The sequence below is a fragment of the Lutzomyia longipalpis genome, chromosome 2, assembly GCF_024334085.1.
Source record: "Lutzomyia longipalpis isolate SR_M1_2022 chromosome 2, ASM2433408v1".
Lineage (NCBI taxonomy): Eukaryota > Metazoa > Arthropoda > Insecta > Diptera > Psychodidae > Lutzomyia > Lutzomyia longipalpis.
Window position 1 is genome coordinate 15,419,026 of NC_074708.1, and position 17,037 is coordinate 15,436,062.

The 17,037-nt window shown below is 37.6% G+C and overlaps 3 protein-coding genes across 7 annotated transcripts in view; 2 read left to right on the top strand and 1 right to left on the bottom strand.

The window, feature by feature from the left end:
- LOC129790865 (UNC93-like protein) overlaps positions 1-17,037 on the top strand; it is a 1,060,245-nt gene that overhangs the window by 553,650 nt on the left and 489,558 nt on the right. The window lies entirely within an intron of this gene.
- Positions 1-17,037, top strand: part of LOC129790850 (cleavage and polyadenylation specificity factor 73) — a 566,536-nt gene that overhangs the window by 59,941 nt on the left and 489,558 nt on the right. The window lies entirely within an intron of this gene.
- On the bottom strand, positions 746-3,256 carry LOC129790929 (achaete-scute complex protein T3-like). Its single transcript, XM_055828775.1, has 2 exons — positions 2,193-3,256; positions 746-1,226 (listed from the first exon to the last, which is right to left on the bottom strand). The coding sequence occupies exon 1, from the start codon at positions 2,930-2,932 to the stop codon at positions 2,201-2,203; it is 732 nt and encodes a 243-aa protein (XP_055684750.1). The 5' UTR covers positions 2,933-3,256; the 3' UTR covers positions 746-1,226; positions 2,193-2,200.

Below are 17,037 nucleotides of genomic sequence, written 5' to 3' on the forward strand. Positions count from 1 at the left end.
ACTTAAATCTAGCTTAGAAAACTTTAGCCTATTTTTAAAATTTAGGCCTAGCTTCAGAAATAAACTTATTAGTAATATTCTCACTTTGAATGCATAAAAATATTGCAAATAAAACGGGGTTAATAAGACGGGGTTCAGAATTTTTGTGCAAAATTTCGAGTGTTTTTAATTTTTTTAATTAACATTTTCTAGACTTTCAAGTTAAACTTCCTAAAAATTAAAAAAAAAAACAGAATCTCAAGCATATCTGTCCTAGATTATCCTAGACTGTTTTTTACATTATTTTACAAATTATATATTTTTTATGTTTTTCTTTCAAATTCAAGATCAAAATTACCTATTTTAAGCCGAAAACTCATTTTATAAATATTTCTTCCAAAATTCACTTAGAATTGTTCACTCAACAACATTTTGTAAATTCATGCCGTTTATTCGTTTACTTGTCAACCCCTCAAGTGCAGGGAATTGCCTAATGCAGATGTCCAGTAGCGAAAGGGGTTGAATAGTGGCAATTATTTTGATTTCATTGCCAACTCACCCTCTTGAGGACTTCTTGTATTTCATGCAACAAAAGTATCCCCTTACACGTGGCAACATTACTCTGCACAGGCATGTTCTCTCTCCCCCTTCATTCATCACCATGCAGCTGTGCGTCCTCACCACGTCCTGCTGAAACCTAAAAGTCCCAAAAACAAGTCCATAATTCCACGAACGCACAAAACAGGCAGAAAACAAACAACTGAGGTTTAATTTTAATCAGCATAACTTTAATCAGTTCAAAATTTTCATGTAATACATAATCAGATTTGTCCTTTTTTATTTACATAACTAACACATTTGTACATCAATTGACAGTTAATTCCTACGGTTTTTCTTTTAACATCTTAGAGGGTATAAAATGTATCTTCCACTTTACTATGTACAGAGGTAATTATTCTCATTTTGTAAAAAAAAGTAAAATATTCAATGACTAGATAACAATTAATTATAAATGCAATATTTTAAATAATAATTAAAAAAAATTCAGTACGATGAATGGGAAATAATCTTATAGTAGAAAACACTAAAAATTATGTCACTAGCACTACACTATGGGGGTGTTAAGTAGTGAGGGTGGTTTGTATTTGGCACCCCCTTGGCATCCTGCACTGTCTTTTTTGGAATTATCTTGGTGAGCAACATGTTGCTAACTGGCCGTATATGTCGCTGGATTGACACCACGAGAACTGCAAGAGATGAGAAAAATTCTTCAATTAGTTCTATGTTGGTGGAAAAAAAGGCTGCGTCTTGGTGCTTTAATTAATTCCATTGCTTTCGAAGCATCCAATGGTGAGTTGAAGAACGAGATTTCATAAATTGCCTCCGCAGCACCATTGGAGCTGCATAATCCAATACACAACCAACTCACGGCTGGGCCAAAAGAAGCAACATGAGTTACATGAGAGTAAAAAAAAAACGTCTCAGATAGACGAGGAATCATTAAAGAACCAGTCGCGATGATTGTGATGAAGAATGTAGACGCGATGCAGACTGATTTTGCATTGGGATAGGGCAGTTACGCCCGGCGCGCGAGTTCTCGTTCCCAGATCAATGGACATGGACCAAAATCAATTAAATGGCTGACCGAGAAGTTTTTTTTTCTCCTCCTAGTAGGATGCATTGAATGGAGAGAGAGAGAGGAAAAAAATGCATTATCCTTGCAAATGCATCCACTTTATAATTATATATTTTTCTTTCTGTCAGCATATCAAAAGAGCCCTTCGTAGAGGGATCTCGCACATTCAGGACTTCATTTGTGCACCACGGAACCATGAAGCACACTACACATAATATTTTTTGGGAGACTTTAGAAATAGCACAGAGAATGGCTGAGATTTTTTATGGCCTTCGCTTTTCACTCTCAGCTATTGAATTCGGAGATTCAGTCAGGTATATGGGGAATTGTTGCGAGGGTATATAGAGAGAAATTGAATGCTTAGAGGGTCCAGGACTGTGTGAGGGGTTTTTTTTCTTCAGTTCAAAACGGAGACCTTGCATGAATAATACGAAGAAGGTATTGTCCCAGGACGAGATTTTCAACACAATTATTTGCAAAACTAACAGACGCGGCAGGGTGAGTCAGACGGGGCGAGGGTGCTTCTTTCACACAACATGCTATACCTGTTGATTGTGAATTTGCATCATATGCTTACCTCTGGGGTCAGTGCTGCAGTTGCCAGTGCAGGATATCGTCGAGTAGGACCTCCTCTTCGAAGCTCGCAGATTCATCCTCGAAGTGCATCCCGTACGCATGGTAGGGTTCCTGGTATGGGGTTGATGTTACATTGTAGGTATGTCCAACGGAGACGTCTGAATTGTAGGAGGGTGTTGGGGAGGCTGATGCTTCCGAACACGGTGGTTGGGATTCCTGAAGACTCTGTACGGGGCTTCCTGCATAGTAGGATCCACTTCCTTGACTACTGGAAGTTTCATGTACGGAGTTCTCTTCGAGGAGGGATTGCAACCCCTGAATGTACTTAACGGCCAACTTCAACGTATCAACTTTACTTAGCTTCTTACTCGCCCCACGACCTCCATTCTCCACCTCAACAATCTTCTGGGGGATGTGCTGACGGAGCTTATCGAATCCATTATTAACTTGCTTAACGCGATTCCTTTCGCGGGCATTGCGTCGTTCAACGCTTGGTGGTGGACCAGGGTATGGGGACAAGTGGGAGTATGTCATCCTCTTCTTGCCACCCTTAAGGTCACCCGTTGGACCTGTGATGAGGCGCACACTCCGCGGTTCACTTGGGGCTGGGGCAATGGGTCTCTTGCCGGCGGTATGTAGCCCCGCATTGGAGGGCATAGCTGATGATGAGACAATCACACAGTTATTGGGTAACATGTGGAAATTCTGTCCTAGTGCCATTGTTCGCAAAACTGTTGCCATAGTCTCAAGTCCTTTATTTTCTTAATTTATTTTTAACGTTTAAATCACACTCGCAACACACAAATTTATTCAACGCGGGATTTTTCTGTTCAGTGAAAGAATTTTTCGAGGGTGACCGTTTCGAGCAACGTTCCAAACACAACTGGTTCGTCTTTTGCGCGATCTCCTCCAACCACTTGAGGCAGAATCTTGTCGCACACGATTGCGAAGCACACGAGAAAGAGGATGTGGAAAAAACTCGGGTATTAAGGGAGCGACTGAGGCCCGTGATCTTCGGCAGAAGTGCGTGTCGACTCCACGGAAGCCACTGTGGAAATGGTACCCTTGGTTCTATGGCCCTTGTATTTAGTACCTCTGGTGCGGCATCTACCTGCCAAGAGTTAGCGCACGATCCCCTCTCCGAGGGTTGTACCATGAGATCCACACAACGATCTTCCCCCACCACATGCGATCGCAACCCGATCGACATCCGAATGGGGGATCGCTCGTGTGACCCAAGATCGCGCGTGCCACCGACGTGAGTCGCATGCACCCTGATCTCGCAACGATCGCAGGTCTTGGGCACCAGTGAATGGGTGATGGAGATGCAATCACTGCGCAATCCAGCAACAAGAGGAGGATAGCATGAAGATCACTTGTGGCACAGCCACAATAGACATCCTCAGCACACACTATTCTGCCTCCGAGATCCAGCGGATGCAGATGCTGTGTGTGCTCGGGTCAAGTGATCTGCACCTCAGCTGCGCGCACTGACCAAATACTCGTGCGACATTAAGCAAAAAAAAAAGTCGCCTAATTACCAAATGGAACGCGATCGCGCACAAGAACCCCTGAAATCACATTTGGCAGGTGCGAAAGGGCTGTTTTGTGCTCATTCCAACCCCGGAAATGCGAGTTATAGTTCGTTGATCACACAACCCCTTGTAGTGATCTCCGCGAGAAATGCATCAGCACACCCGCCGAAATCTCTGAAGTGTGGCAAAAAGGGAATTATTCTATATGATCGGTGATCACAGTAGATCGCAACAAAAAATGCAAATTACATTTGAGCAAGCTGACTTGGGGTGGAAAAATTATGCACAACTTTGTGATATTTTGTTGGGAAATAAATGATTTTTAGTTTGCCTTGTCGTTTTTTTTTCATAAAATACATTAGTTAAAATTAATGGAAAAATCATTTAAATATAATTTTGCAATTTTAATTTTTGTCGTTTTTGTGAGAAACGCCGATAGACGCGCAACGTAGGAAAAAGATCAAGAAAAAATATTTGGTTTTTTAATTTCCAAAAAATTCTAATTTTTTAATTTTAATTTTTCTTTAAATTGTAATTTTTTTCTAGATGTTTCCTAAATAAGATAATTTCCTTGCTCCAAAATTACCTGTGATTTGTTTTTAAGAATACCACAAAGTGATACATAATTTTTTTTAAACTGATTTTACTTTAAAAAAATAGGAAAATAATTTTTCTTCTCAATTTTTTTAAAGTTTAAAATTGCACTGTATTAGATTTAAAAACATTTCCTAAATGCTTTCTAAACTATAAATACTTTTTCTAGCACATTTTCTTCTTCTTGTGGTGTACAGAAAGTATCTCATAATTAAAGCAAAATAGCTTCACTGCAAAATGATTTAAGCTTTCAGAGAAAACATTTAGCTTGGCGATGCCATTTGTTTGTGGTGCAATATCATGGTATGGAGAGGCGTGCAATTTGCAGACATTTCGCGGTACTTGAGCGACGCGCGCGCATCATTTATAGGTCAGTACTTCGGAAGTGAAACAATTAAGCTGCACGAGAAGACATCTGCAACATGATCTCAAGCTGCACCGTCTGCCCTTGGATATTCTTAGCTCCTAATGGCACGAGAGCAATTGCTTAGGAAGTGCGTGACATTTTGACCAAATGGTCGCAATGCACTTGAAAACAGCTTCACATGAGGTTGTTGTGTCTTCGCCATATCCCGCCAAGACTGTATCATAAAGCTATGATGGGGGCAAGAAGAGGCGCAACGAGGATTCAGCTAAATTAACCACCACCGTCTGCCTGATTAGATTACGAGCTACCCCTTTGACTTCCAAATGTAATTAAGGGCGGAGACCGTGCGGGAGATCGAGATGGGGAATCAATACGAGCTACTGGCGGCTCCCTTGTGATGCCTTCGGACAATGGGGGCAATGTTGATTTAGTCTCGCCCACCCCCAAATGATTACTGCTTTTAGCCAGAGCCGACCCACCCCCTTTTTTTTGTACCCATCACCACAATCATGCCCGCATTTTGAGCTCTGTGGAGCTGGGGATGAAACTGAAACCGTTGAAATTCACTGATTAAAATAAAATTCCACTGCATCATGGAATTCAATCCACCGGTGAACCCATACAGATTCCTCCGTGGCTAGCCGAGGAAGGCACAAAAAAATCCTTATGGGTCCTCGTAAAGGAACCCCTCGCAGGTAGATTTTTCTTCCTATTCACGGGCGGAATGGAATTTATCCTGCAAGTTTATCGATCACATGGGGACAGAACAAAGAGTCCAGCGAAGTGTTCAGTATGTATAATAAAAAATAAATTAAGGATTAGAGAAATTGAGAAAATGTGATTCTTATGTTAACCATGGCTCTAGTTGTTGCTTTTTTTTTTGGATTTTGCGATTGATTTTTAGAATTAATTAGTTGGTATTTCAGCTATTTATAGGATAATTAGTAAACACGGTTAAAAATAGTAGTTTGCTCCTTTTAACTTTCAAATACGTTTCAATTACTAATTTATAACAAATCTTTAACTTTTTTTGTTTAAAAGAAAAGGACAATTTTTATTACAACGCATAAACGTCAGATCGTAGAACAATTTTTATAAAATACTTTAAAAAAGAAATTTTAATCAATAAAGATTTTTGCTGGAATTATTTTAGAAATTCCCTAAAAGAGGGACGGAAAAAATTATTTTTATTTATTAAAAAAAAATTCCTTGCTATAGAATTTTTGCTTTAAATACATTTTCAGTATATTTCTAACGTTTTTTTCATATTTTCATACTTTTATCTGTTGTATACTTATTAAAATTATTTATTTATTTGAAGTTAATTAGTTTGTTTTTTTTAAAGGTCATTAGAATGAATTTTTACTATTCCTTAGAGAATTTCTAAAACAAAACCGGTAAAGCCCTTTTACCTGATTTTAGTTATCAAATAACAAAATTCAAAAAAGAATGAAAATATGAATATTAATTTTAGTATTTTGCCTATTTTACAATTCTTATTTTTAATTAAATACAATATCAGTGATTATTTTAAAAATTCCATTTCCAAAATGAAAAAAAAAATCTCAGAAAAGTGCTTCGATAGGAATGACCAAAAACTAAACGAATTGCTGCAATTAGCGACTCTCTCACGAAATTCCGTTGTGATCCTCAATGGGGTCGCTTCAATTAAATCCTCACGCAGGAGGAATATGTTTTATTTAAATTAGTTCACATCTCTTTGCGTCTCTCTCACAAATTGTGTTATATGACATCACTTGGGGGCCCTCTGTGTTGGGTATCGCTCCTTCCATGGTGGACCCCCCTTCGGCTCTCCCCCCACCTCCTGCCTTGTGACCACGCACATATAAATCAAAAAACGCGAAGGGCTATAAAATTCGGTGGCGAGTACATTAATACTCACAGCAATCAGAGCCCATTATTTGGAGCAAATAAGAAGGAGAAAGAGCGCGATTGCACGCACAGTGTTTCGCCAAAAAGAACATTTTCATGCCAATAAAATGAATAAAGTCGAAGATGCACGCGCAATCTGCATCTTCCCAGAGTCCATGAGATATTTTCTCACAGCTCCTTCCATTTGGGAGTGCTACTCGTTGGCGCACGACGCATTTTGGGAGACTTTTTCTTTTAAAGTCAAGGCATTCACCGTGCATAGCAGGGATTGTGGCCTCAGCATGAAGAGATAATACTTTGCAAAAATACCCCCAAAATTGCTCCTGACAGATCCTCCATGGTGCCAAGCAGTAGCATAGAGCGAAGAATTTATAATGAAGTGGCGCGACAGAAGCCACGAGATCACCATTCAAAATTGTTTTGTCTCTAAGCGCCGTAAAATGCATAAAATTACCTTATGTGGAACTAAGAAGAAGAACTAAAAAAACCACCACGAGGTTCTCACACCGAGATTGAGGCTATAAAGAGAATTATTTAAATGGGAGCACATCTTCTGAGCACGTCAGCACGCAAATACGATCAATACTTGTCTTCATTGCGCAGAATTTCACTCTCAAAATTTTCTGAAGATGCCATCTTCCAGCTATTTTCAAATTATTTTCATTTAACCGCCAAAGCACTTCGGGGGAGAAAACAATCCGTATGCCCATTTAATTTGCTGCCAAAAAAAAAAAGTTTTCAAGCATCGCTGGCGACATGCCACGAATCTTCGAGACGTGATGCCAATTCTGAGAAAGTTTTCTTCGAAGATCTCCCGAGAAGGGCAATTATATTGAATTTGCTTCCGGAGATTCACTTTCAAACCTCTCGCAAGACATGAAATGGCCAACAATTTGGGGAGTTTTTTTGGGACAGTGAAGGGTAGCCCCACATCTAAAAGTAAATAAAAAATAAAATTCATTTAATCATCTTTTAACAAAATTGTTTCTATTGAACAGATTTAAAAATCTATCAGAAAGTTTAATGATTTTTTTTCAAAAATTGAACAAATATGTCCAAAAAATTACGTCTTCATCATTGTTTATAGTTTTTACATTAAAAAAATATATACTCCAGCACATTTTGCAAAGAATTTTCCAGTCTATCTTGCTCATAAACATGCTTGACGTCATATTTTCTCAAAAAATCAATCCTTAAGAGAATATTTAATAAGTGTTTGAGCAGAGCAAAAAGTTCTCAATACTGTTAAGGGAAAGATATATTTTTTGAATCGATTGTGAACTTGTTATTCTCTAGGATCTTTCGAAGACTGTTTTACTACCTTTAAAAATGCCTAAATAAATTAAACTAATTATTAAAAAATCTTTGAAAATAAAAATTAAAAAAAATAGAAGAAGCACCCTAATAAACTTCTGGTGAGCACATAAAATGAAAGGAGTTTCAAAGCAAAGGAATCATTAACACGAGAAGAATCATTTGTAAAGACCTAACTACTGGGCCTCCCATTCTCAAAATTTCGAGTGATAAATCCCCAATAATTTGGTGCTTTATTCATTCTCTGCTCATCACAATTCAACATAATATCGCCCAATCTATCACCCCGACAAAAGGACCAAAAAGGAAGACGAGGATGATGATAGAACGACCCACGGGAGATTAATTGGTGATCTCTTTGGTGGAGTATCACTCGTCTTCAAAGAGTTGTGTGGCGAGTGTTTGTAAATTGGTGTTATTGAGTGATTTCACTCAATGGATCCCATTTTCTTGATTAATGGGACACAATGAAATCCTCCGCAGCCTGAGTCCCGGCGGAGACCTGGCGTCATTTGGGGGTGATATATCATTACTAATAAGTTGTATATAGCACCTCTGAACAAGCTACATATAAAGAGCTCTTCTACTACATTGTGAGTTTTCAACTCTTTCGGCGCGCGCGTCTTTTGTGGTACGCGGGGATTTTTATCAAAATGATGTACATTATTGGAAATTCGGTGTATCATCGTTGGAGCGCGGGGTCTTTGTTTACATCGACAGCAGATGCATGAGGCGATAAAAGGTTGTTGGATCCCCATTTTCTGGGTGATTGGATATTGAACTCCTCCGGAAGGAGATTTTATTTGGGGCAGAGAGACTTTTGGTAAGTAAATAAAAGTGTGATGCTTGGAATTTTTAAATATTTACGTACCTACCTAGACATGTATGTATATAGCTGTGATTTGCCTATATCAAGGACAATTTTATTGAATCTATTAAGGACTGATGATATCGTTTAGGATGTTTTAGTTAGAATAATTTAAACAAATTAATTTAGTAAAAAAATAAAAAATTTCAAGCTAAATTAAATTTTTTAAAGGCTTGCAAATTCTGAAAACCTTCTTTTTCTTACTGTTAACTTGACTCGAAAAGATTTGCATTGAAAGATTCTGACAATTTTTACTAAAAAAATTAAAAAAAATTGATTTGTTTGACCCTCGTGGTTTTTGGCATTCTAACAAGTTCAAGGATCCAAGAAAGGTCAAGTAAATGTTAAAAAAAAAAGAATTTTCCATCGATAAAGAAAAAAGTGTCATACGAAAACTATAAGAACATTTGGTTTAGAATCTTGCCACATACCCCAAGGACACAAAAGTAATTATTTTAACCAAAATGAATTAAATAGCCCCGCGGTTTCCCTTATAAAGGGCGTAATGTGGGTTAATGCTTACGATAAAAAAAATACCCTAATACAAATGCACGTTGCAATTTCGTTTATCTGCGCACAATAATGTGCCCCCTTAATTCAATCAAATGTACACGAGCGAGGATCAAAGTGGTGGCGGTACAAAAGAAGCACGATCATGAGGAATTGCATTGTGTTTACCCTGAGCTGAGGGGGCACATAATGAATACAAATTGTGTGTCTGTGGAGTGAATGATTGACGCTTTTGGGGGGAATTTGACATAAAATGTGGCTGCCAAAGTTTCTGTGCCGCCCACCCCATATTCAATTGCAGCCAACACATCCAGAGGGGAATTAACATCTCGGCAATTGTAACGAGGCCCCGGTGATCGCTGATGGGTGCACTTGGGATTCACATCTTCTGCCTTTATTTTTCTCGTTTATTTCGGGGGAGTGCAAAAGAGAGAGAAAAAGAAGAAATTTGGAGGCGGACTTCCAATGCAATACAATTCATCATTTTCGCATCCGGGCATCGTCCAGCATCCATGAGATGCATGCAAGATCACCTGGATTCATGTCTGTTGGCATTTTTTTTAATGAACTATTTTTTATGGGAAAATTGTCGCACTAGATGATCATGATCTTGTTGATGGGCAAAAATTACAATATATGGCAACTTTGTCACATTTATGCGGGTCTTTATAAAGTCCCAAGGTGATCGTGGCGCGAAGATTTTGGTGGCAAAGAACAAAGTCAATGCCAAAACAGCATCCGATGGAGTTGAAGGTGAGGAGAACACTGTGCACGTCTTATCCGCGTATGTACGCTGAAACTTCTGTTGCAGAAGCAAAATGTGGAAATTGGAATTTTAACAAGAAATTTGCCGAATGATTCAATCACGTAATGTGTAAATTTGCGCGATATCTCCCTGAAAGGTTCTTCGCGGTGTTGTGCGAAGAATGGTTAAAAATCAAAAAGAAACTCATTTCGCTCTTGAGAGTGCGTGAAGAGACTTGAGTTGTATCTCCGGTGATACATTTGAATTTAATTACACATTTTGCCAATCGACGAGGGTTTTCCTTCACGCAAACATCAACTTTTTCATCTCCTCATTTTTCATCCATTGGGACGATTGCCTCTGGTGCGGGATGTAACATTTTAAAATAAAGACAAGAATTTGATTAAGTGACATTAAACAAAAGTTGCTTCATGTCCCAACGCCACGGAATACGCTTGGGATAGAAGGTGAGAAGAATACGACAAATAAGGGTTTTACATTACTTTTTTTACAACACAGAGAGGAGACTTTAATCAACAAGTGATGTACCGTATTGGTATATTGAGTTTTCTCAAATTTTTAAACTTACTTCTCATTTAACTCCTAATCTTGAAATACGCCTGAAATCTTTGAAATTTGTACTGAAATTTCAAGGATTTAGGGTTAGGATTTAAAAATTTTATGGTTAGGTCAGGCTGAATCAGAGCTAAATGCATTTTGGATGATTTTTACTGATTTAGCTATCCGAAGACGTTCAAGATATGCACCTTGAGCATCAAAAATCGTAAAAATTAACCAAAAATACGTTCAGCCACGATTAAGTCTGACTTAGCCTTAAAACCTTAAATAAAAGAACCTAAAAGAACTTAGACCTAGTTAGGTTGCAATAAAAACTAGGGGAGACCGGGGTAAAAAAAGTCATTTTGGAATTTTCAAATGGCAATATCTCCGAAGGTATTGGTCGGAAAAATCGGAAAAAATTATGTGGAAAGCCCTACCAACCTATAACTTTTGACTGTAATATGGAGGTTATCCGATCAGTACTTTAGGAGTTAAAAAAGAAAATAAATTTTTTGCCCATTTCCCAAACTTTTGCGTATTGGAAAAAACACGTTTTCCGATACTTTTCCTTTAGCAATTTTCCAATCTAATAATTTTTCTCACTACCTGGGTTAGTGCAGAAAACGTTGCCAAGGTGTATTTTTCACTAACTTTAAATGATTTTCCTGAATAATTATTTGAATCAAAACATACCCCTTGGGGTAAATCGTATCAATCCATGTAAATCATATGGGACTTCGACATTTTCGACATATTTTCTACCCATTTGTTGCAAAATGGCGTAATTGAGAAAATCGCAAAATTCTCTGTTTTAGTCCGTATAAAAATGAAATTCCTTGTTGCGGATCAAAAGGTGAGAAGTTTAGCTATCAACTACTATCAATCTCTCAGGCGGAAAATCATTGGAAATGTCGGAAAATTCGACCGACTTTATTTAGCCAACTGGTGACTATATTTACCCGCCGCGTTTAAAAAAGTCAGAAGCGGAAGGGTTCAGGAAAAGCTCGAAAACTCATATTTCCCGTAGAGATAGAGAAAAATGGTCTGAGACAAAGTTGTAGGCCAGGAAATTTCCTATGAAAATGACTTATCGAGGAAATTCTCTTGCCTTTGGGGAATCCTGCAGATAAGGATTTATGCAAATTGACTTTTTTTACCCCGGTCTCCCCTACAGCCTGAATTGACTTAAGAAGCTTAAGCATAAACGTATTGAATTTCACCCGTTTTTGCCCTTTTCGAATCGTATAATTAAAAAAAAAAAAAAGAAATTTTCGTTTCAAAAATATATATTTTTTTTTTCAAATACGTTATAACATTGAAAATTCTAAGCTTCCATCATTTGTTGATGAATACTTCGAAGACATCCCCGTAGTGTGATGTGTAATGGGCATCTTCAAATGTGAGGCGCACACATAAATGAATTGGAGGGAGAAACGTGTCTCGAATGCATCTCACCACTGCAATACATAATACTTCCAAGAGTGATCCCTTCCTCCCTGCTCAGCCAACCTCTTGCATTTGCCTCCAAATATTGCATGGTTGCATCGGCAAAATGTCTTTTGGGCACTTTGGTGGTGCATTTATATATAAAGCATTTCACGCGATGGGAGTTTATATCCCATGCGTACTGCATACATTATTTATTTGGTCGCACTTATGCTCAAGAACCGTTCTCTCGCTACATCCAACCCCAGTATCATGATCAATCGCACGGTATTTTTATGATTATTTCTTTTTAAACACTCACCGCAATAAATGAATTGTGAGAATTTTTCTCAATGAAGCAAATGCGTTGACCATGGCTTCGCGCACGTCTTCATTGCTCGTGTGAGATTCCTGAGACAGGATATTGGGCTGTGCTCTGTTTTTCTTCAGGGAAATGTTTTTTTTTACTTTAATTTCTTTTCCTGCACATTTTATGGAAGTTTCTTGTTCGGGAGAGAAAACTTTTTTGGTTGCTTGATTGATCCACCCGCAGTGTCAATAAATTCACTTTTATGCATCGCATTAAACAAACATTATTCCATGAATTTATCGATATCTGTGGTGAAATGGATGATAAATTGCGATTCCCATGGTGAGGGCTTCGAGACCCATGAGAGACGCCTTCCCTGCGAGGGGGTGATTAAATACGTACCAAAGGGATTTGTTCTTTGACGCTTTACACAAGACAAAAAGCGATCCACATTAAATTGTACCTACATACATACTAAAAGAGAAGGAAAAGGAGAGGGAACGATAGAGGATCTAGACCAATTTTGTGAAACCTCGGCTGGTGCCATTGACCAAACGATCGTAAATCATAGTTTAATATCAAATCTTGTGGCATGGGTGAGGCATGTATTAGAAATTTAAAAATTTTTCTTCTTTGGCGTTTTTTGTCTTTATAGAGCGGCACGGTCCCGGAGTTCTTCTTCGCATAATGCGTGGTTTCTGTGGCACCAACAAAAGCCCCACAATATGCGCGTCTAAAAAACACATTGTGCTGTCGGCGATGCTATATTTATCCGCATAATATGAATTTTATACCATCTTCTTGGGATTCGCAAAGAGGGCGATTTTGTGGGTCCGTGCGTCGGTGAAATCGCCCCCTTTTGTTGTCAAGAGAAGACCCCTCGCGCCATGTTAACGATGATGTGAGACACTCAACGCGATTTGTGTGAATTTCATATGAGTCCCTGTCAATCTTCTCGCGGCTGGCAATGATGATGGCCTTTCGTGAGATGACTTGTGGCGCAAAGGAGTCGCCATCAGCAGCATTTTGTCATTCCCAATAGCCACCAATTTTAATCCACCCCAGGACCACTGAGTGTACAAAATTCAGCGTCTACGGCAAGGTATTTGATAGTTGAGAGGATTCAGGAGTGATGGATTGGTTTTCAGCACGTTTGTGGATGTAAGAAATTGCAGCAAATTCCTCAAAAAAAAAAAACGAAAAATTTGCAAAGAAATAATGATTTTGAAACCAGAGTATGGCGCCAAAGGTTTGAAATGATTTTTATTTAATGTTCTTGAGTACGATCTGTTACGATTTATGGGATATTGACAATTTTGTCTGTTTACCAGAAGCGTAGCCAGAAATCTGGAGTCATTTTAGAGGAAGATTTTTTATTAATTTAAAGGAAAATGAAAAATAACGCTGAATAAGGTCCATAATTAAAAGCTACTAAGAAGTCCAATTTAATGATTCAGATTTCTAAACTATATTATCGGCTGTTGCGTTAGAACAATGAGCTTAATGTTGACACCTGACGTTTATTTTCTAAAAATGTTTTTGACATTTTTTCTTCTGACTTCCTCTTTTACTGTTTCATATTTGTTTTTGACATATCTTTTCAAACGTTTGATATTTCACTATTATGTGATATTTCTTCTGTAATGCTTGACGTGCGTTTTAAAGTCTGACGTTTCTTTTCTAACGTAATTCTCCTTTTTATGATTTGTTAAATGATATAAATATATAAATAATATTAAAATTCTACTAGAAAATAAATCTTTGTTTCCTAAACTCTTTGATGTTGTAAAGACTTATTGAAAATGAAAATATTATGTCCTGTATTATAATTATTTAATTCCAAATAGATTGAAAATGAATTTTTAAGTTTTATTGATAAAATCATACAAATATAAGAAACATAAATGTGTTATGAAGTCTTCTCAACATATTTCAACGTAAAATCAATTTTCGTAAAACTTTTACATTTCTTCACGTTGTATTTCGCCCAAAGAAGTGCTCCAAAAATGCATTGAGAGTTGAAGAAAAGAAGTCAATATCTTCAACATAGAATCGCCATGGGGTTTGATGGTCAATTTTCTTCAACACGCTGCCATTTTGCAACAATGTAAGACGCACTCTCTTGCTCCCCAACGAAGAAGTCTTTTGCGAGCAAACATCATTATCATTTATAGACTCTCTTTATGGGCAATTTGGATGCGAACAATAAGAGTAACAATTAGGTGTTGCTGAGTGCACTTTGCCCGCAACATAAGAGGTTTATTTTCATTAGTTTCTTCGCCAGGATGATGCCCTTCCCCCATTATCTGACCCTAATCGATCAAAACATTTCACCTTCGTCTGGACCACTTTACGGTACTTTCGCAGCCCAGAGTGATATCATTTTTGGAAGATTTCTCGGTCATTTGGGCATACAAATCTTGTGAGGCGTCAATTATTTTGGCACCTATCCCAAACTTCTCACGAATCCTTAGGCCCAGCCAGAGTAATCTTGAGCAATCTCACGCGTAGATTTCGAGGTGATTTTTTGTGCTAAAGGCAAAACGTTTAATTTCCAAACAATTTCATGCAATATCTCGTCCCTCAATCAGTGGCCAAAGGTGAATCCCAAATATCGGGATGTTCGTTTTTTCCCTGCATGGTATGTTGATTGGGAAAATGGCTAAGGGTTTTGGCTCTGAGGGTGTTCAAAAAAAAAGTCCATCGAGGCATCAAGTACGGACGATTAATTTAATGTGGGAAGGTGTGAAGGAAATCTCGATGCCAATCTATGGTACTAAAATAGATTGCACTCCATATGAGGGAGTTTGAGCCCTATGATCCTTCCACCTTCTATCCGGCAGAGATCGGCCGCGGGATCTCCTAAGAGGTCCGTACTTAATTGGATTCCTCGCCCGCATGGAATATCTGATCGACAGTAGCCGCCGTTTGGTGTGAAATGGGGAAATAATGCTGCTGCTGGAGAAACAATAAAATGATCAGCAGAAACGTTTAAGAAATGGGATGTTGGAAGGAATAAAAAAAAACACAAAAAATAAAATAAATTGTTGCACCTTCCGGCTGGCAAGTCTAACAAAATCGCCAATTTTATCACACCACTTTCCTCCACTTCAGATGGTGGTTTAATTGACTCGAAGCGTCATTTAGTGGACTGCCTAATAGTCTAAGATGACTGTTATTTATGAATATTTACGTTTGTGAAGGTACTGCAGTAATTTTCAATCTTTCGAATGCAACGAATGGAATTTGATTGATGATGCCTCATCGTGAGCAGACTCCCTTTTCAATCAAACTCCCCATATATCTACTCCCAGAGGCAAACAGAGAAAACCCTTCTGAAGGGCTGGTGGAGAGAAGAATTTGAAAATGTGACGATGGTTCAATGAATTGAATTTTATTGCTCAATTCATACACACAATGGGCGCAAAAAGGGGGGCGCTGCTCTCTCGAGAGCGCGACGTTTTAATTATATGCTCTTACACGCTTAATTAAAACACTTATGAAGGTAAAATGTGCAATAAAAATGTCGGACACATAAATTTAACCACCAGAAACGGTGATTTTTTCCCCATGTCCCAGCTTTTCATCGCACAGCCATCGGTGATGGATGCTGGTGGACGAAAAAATATCTACCAGTTTTGCAGTGATGAAGAAGTGTAACAACATATCTTATGGAGGAATTCCCTTCATTCTGATTGACTTGAATATATTTTTCTCACTCAACATTCTTCGGCATTTCAAGTGAAATTGCACGCAGTTTTTTTTGTCCTCCGCTGCACTTCACAGAGGCTCTCTCTTTGTGACCACATATCTTACAAGAAGTTTATATTTCTATCTCGTGTGGCAGATGACTTTTCCCGCAGCAGAAAAGGGATTTTTTACTCTCACAATTTAAACTTGCAGACATTACATAATTCATATTTTCTCGGTGCCTCATTAAGCCAAAGTAGAAGATGAGAATAATGCATTTATTGAGCGTTAATTGCTGTAAAATTGAATGGTAAATTGAACAAGGATCGTGTGATTGTTTCATGTCACGCGCTAAGAACGATTTCCATACTCATAGGGGTTGATGCTGAGATTTATGTGATCACGAAGGGCATTATATCACAATATAATTCCATTCCTTTGCCTGTTTTTTGCCATTTTTTGCTGGAAATTTATTGCAATTCATTGCGTTTGCATGCTGAGTATAAACGATTGATTAAAAGAACGTTTTAGTGAAATCCAGAAATTTATTAGGTACATCTTATTAAATTAGTGTAAAAATTGAGTTTTTTGTTCAATACAAGCGAAGTTTTTCTTTAAGTTCATTAAAGAAAAAAATCTAATTTTATTTTTTAATTTACTTTTATTTTAAATTAATTATAAAAGGATTCAATCCCCGTTGCAAAATTAGTTACAAAAAAGAAAAAGAAAATGAAGATACTAAAATAGTTTTAAGATTTTATTTTAGACGGTAAATGAATAGAACTTCGTCTTCTTGTCTTTAAGCCTGATTTTCGTTTTTTAAAGCTCTTCTACAAATTTCAATTAAATTTTTTAAAAAATGTAGTAAAAATATGTAGTTTTTTATATAAATCATAGCATAAAAAATTAAATATTCTTTTTTTTTAACTTGCTCAGAAATCTTCTAGTTTTATTGATTTCTTACGCATATTAGTGGAAAAAAAATATTTTCCAGAAATTCCCTGAAATAATACAATTTCCTTGAATCTTTAATT

What these genes read in the sequence shown, in the direction of transcription:
- LOC129790929 (XM_055828775.1), bottom strand. Translation starts at nt 2,932, where the DNA reads ATGGCAACAGTTTTGCGAACAATGGCACTAGGACAGAATTTCCACATG.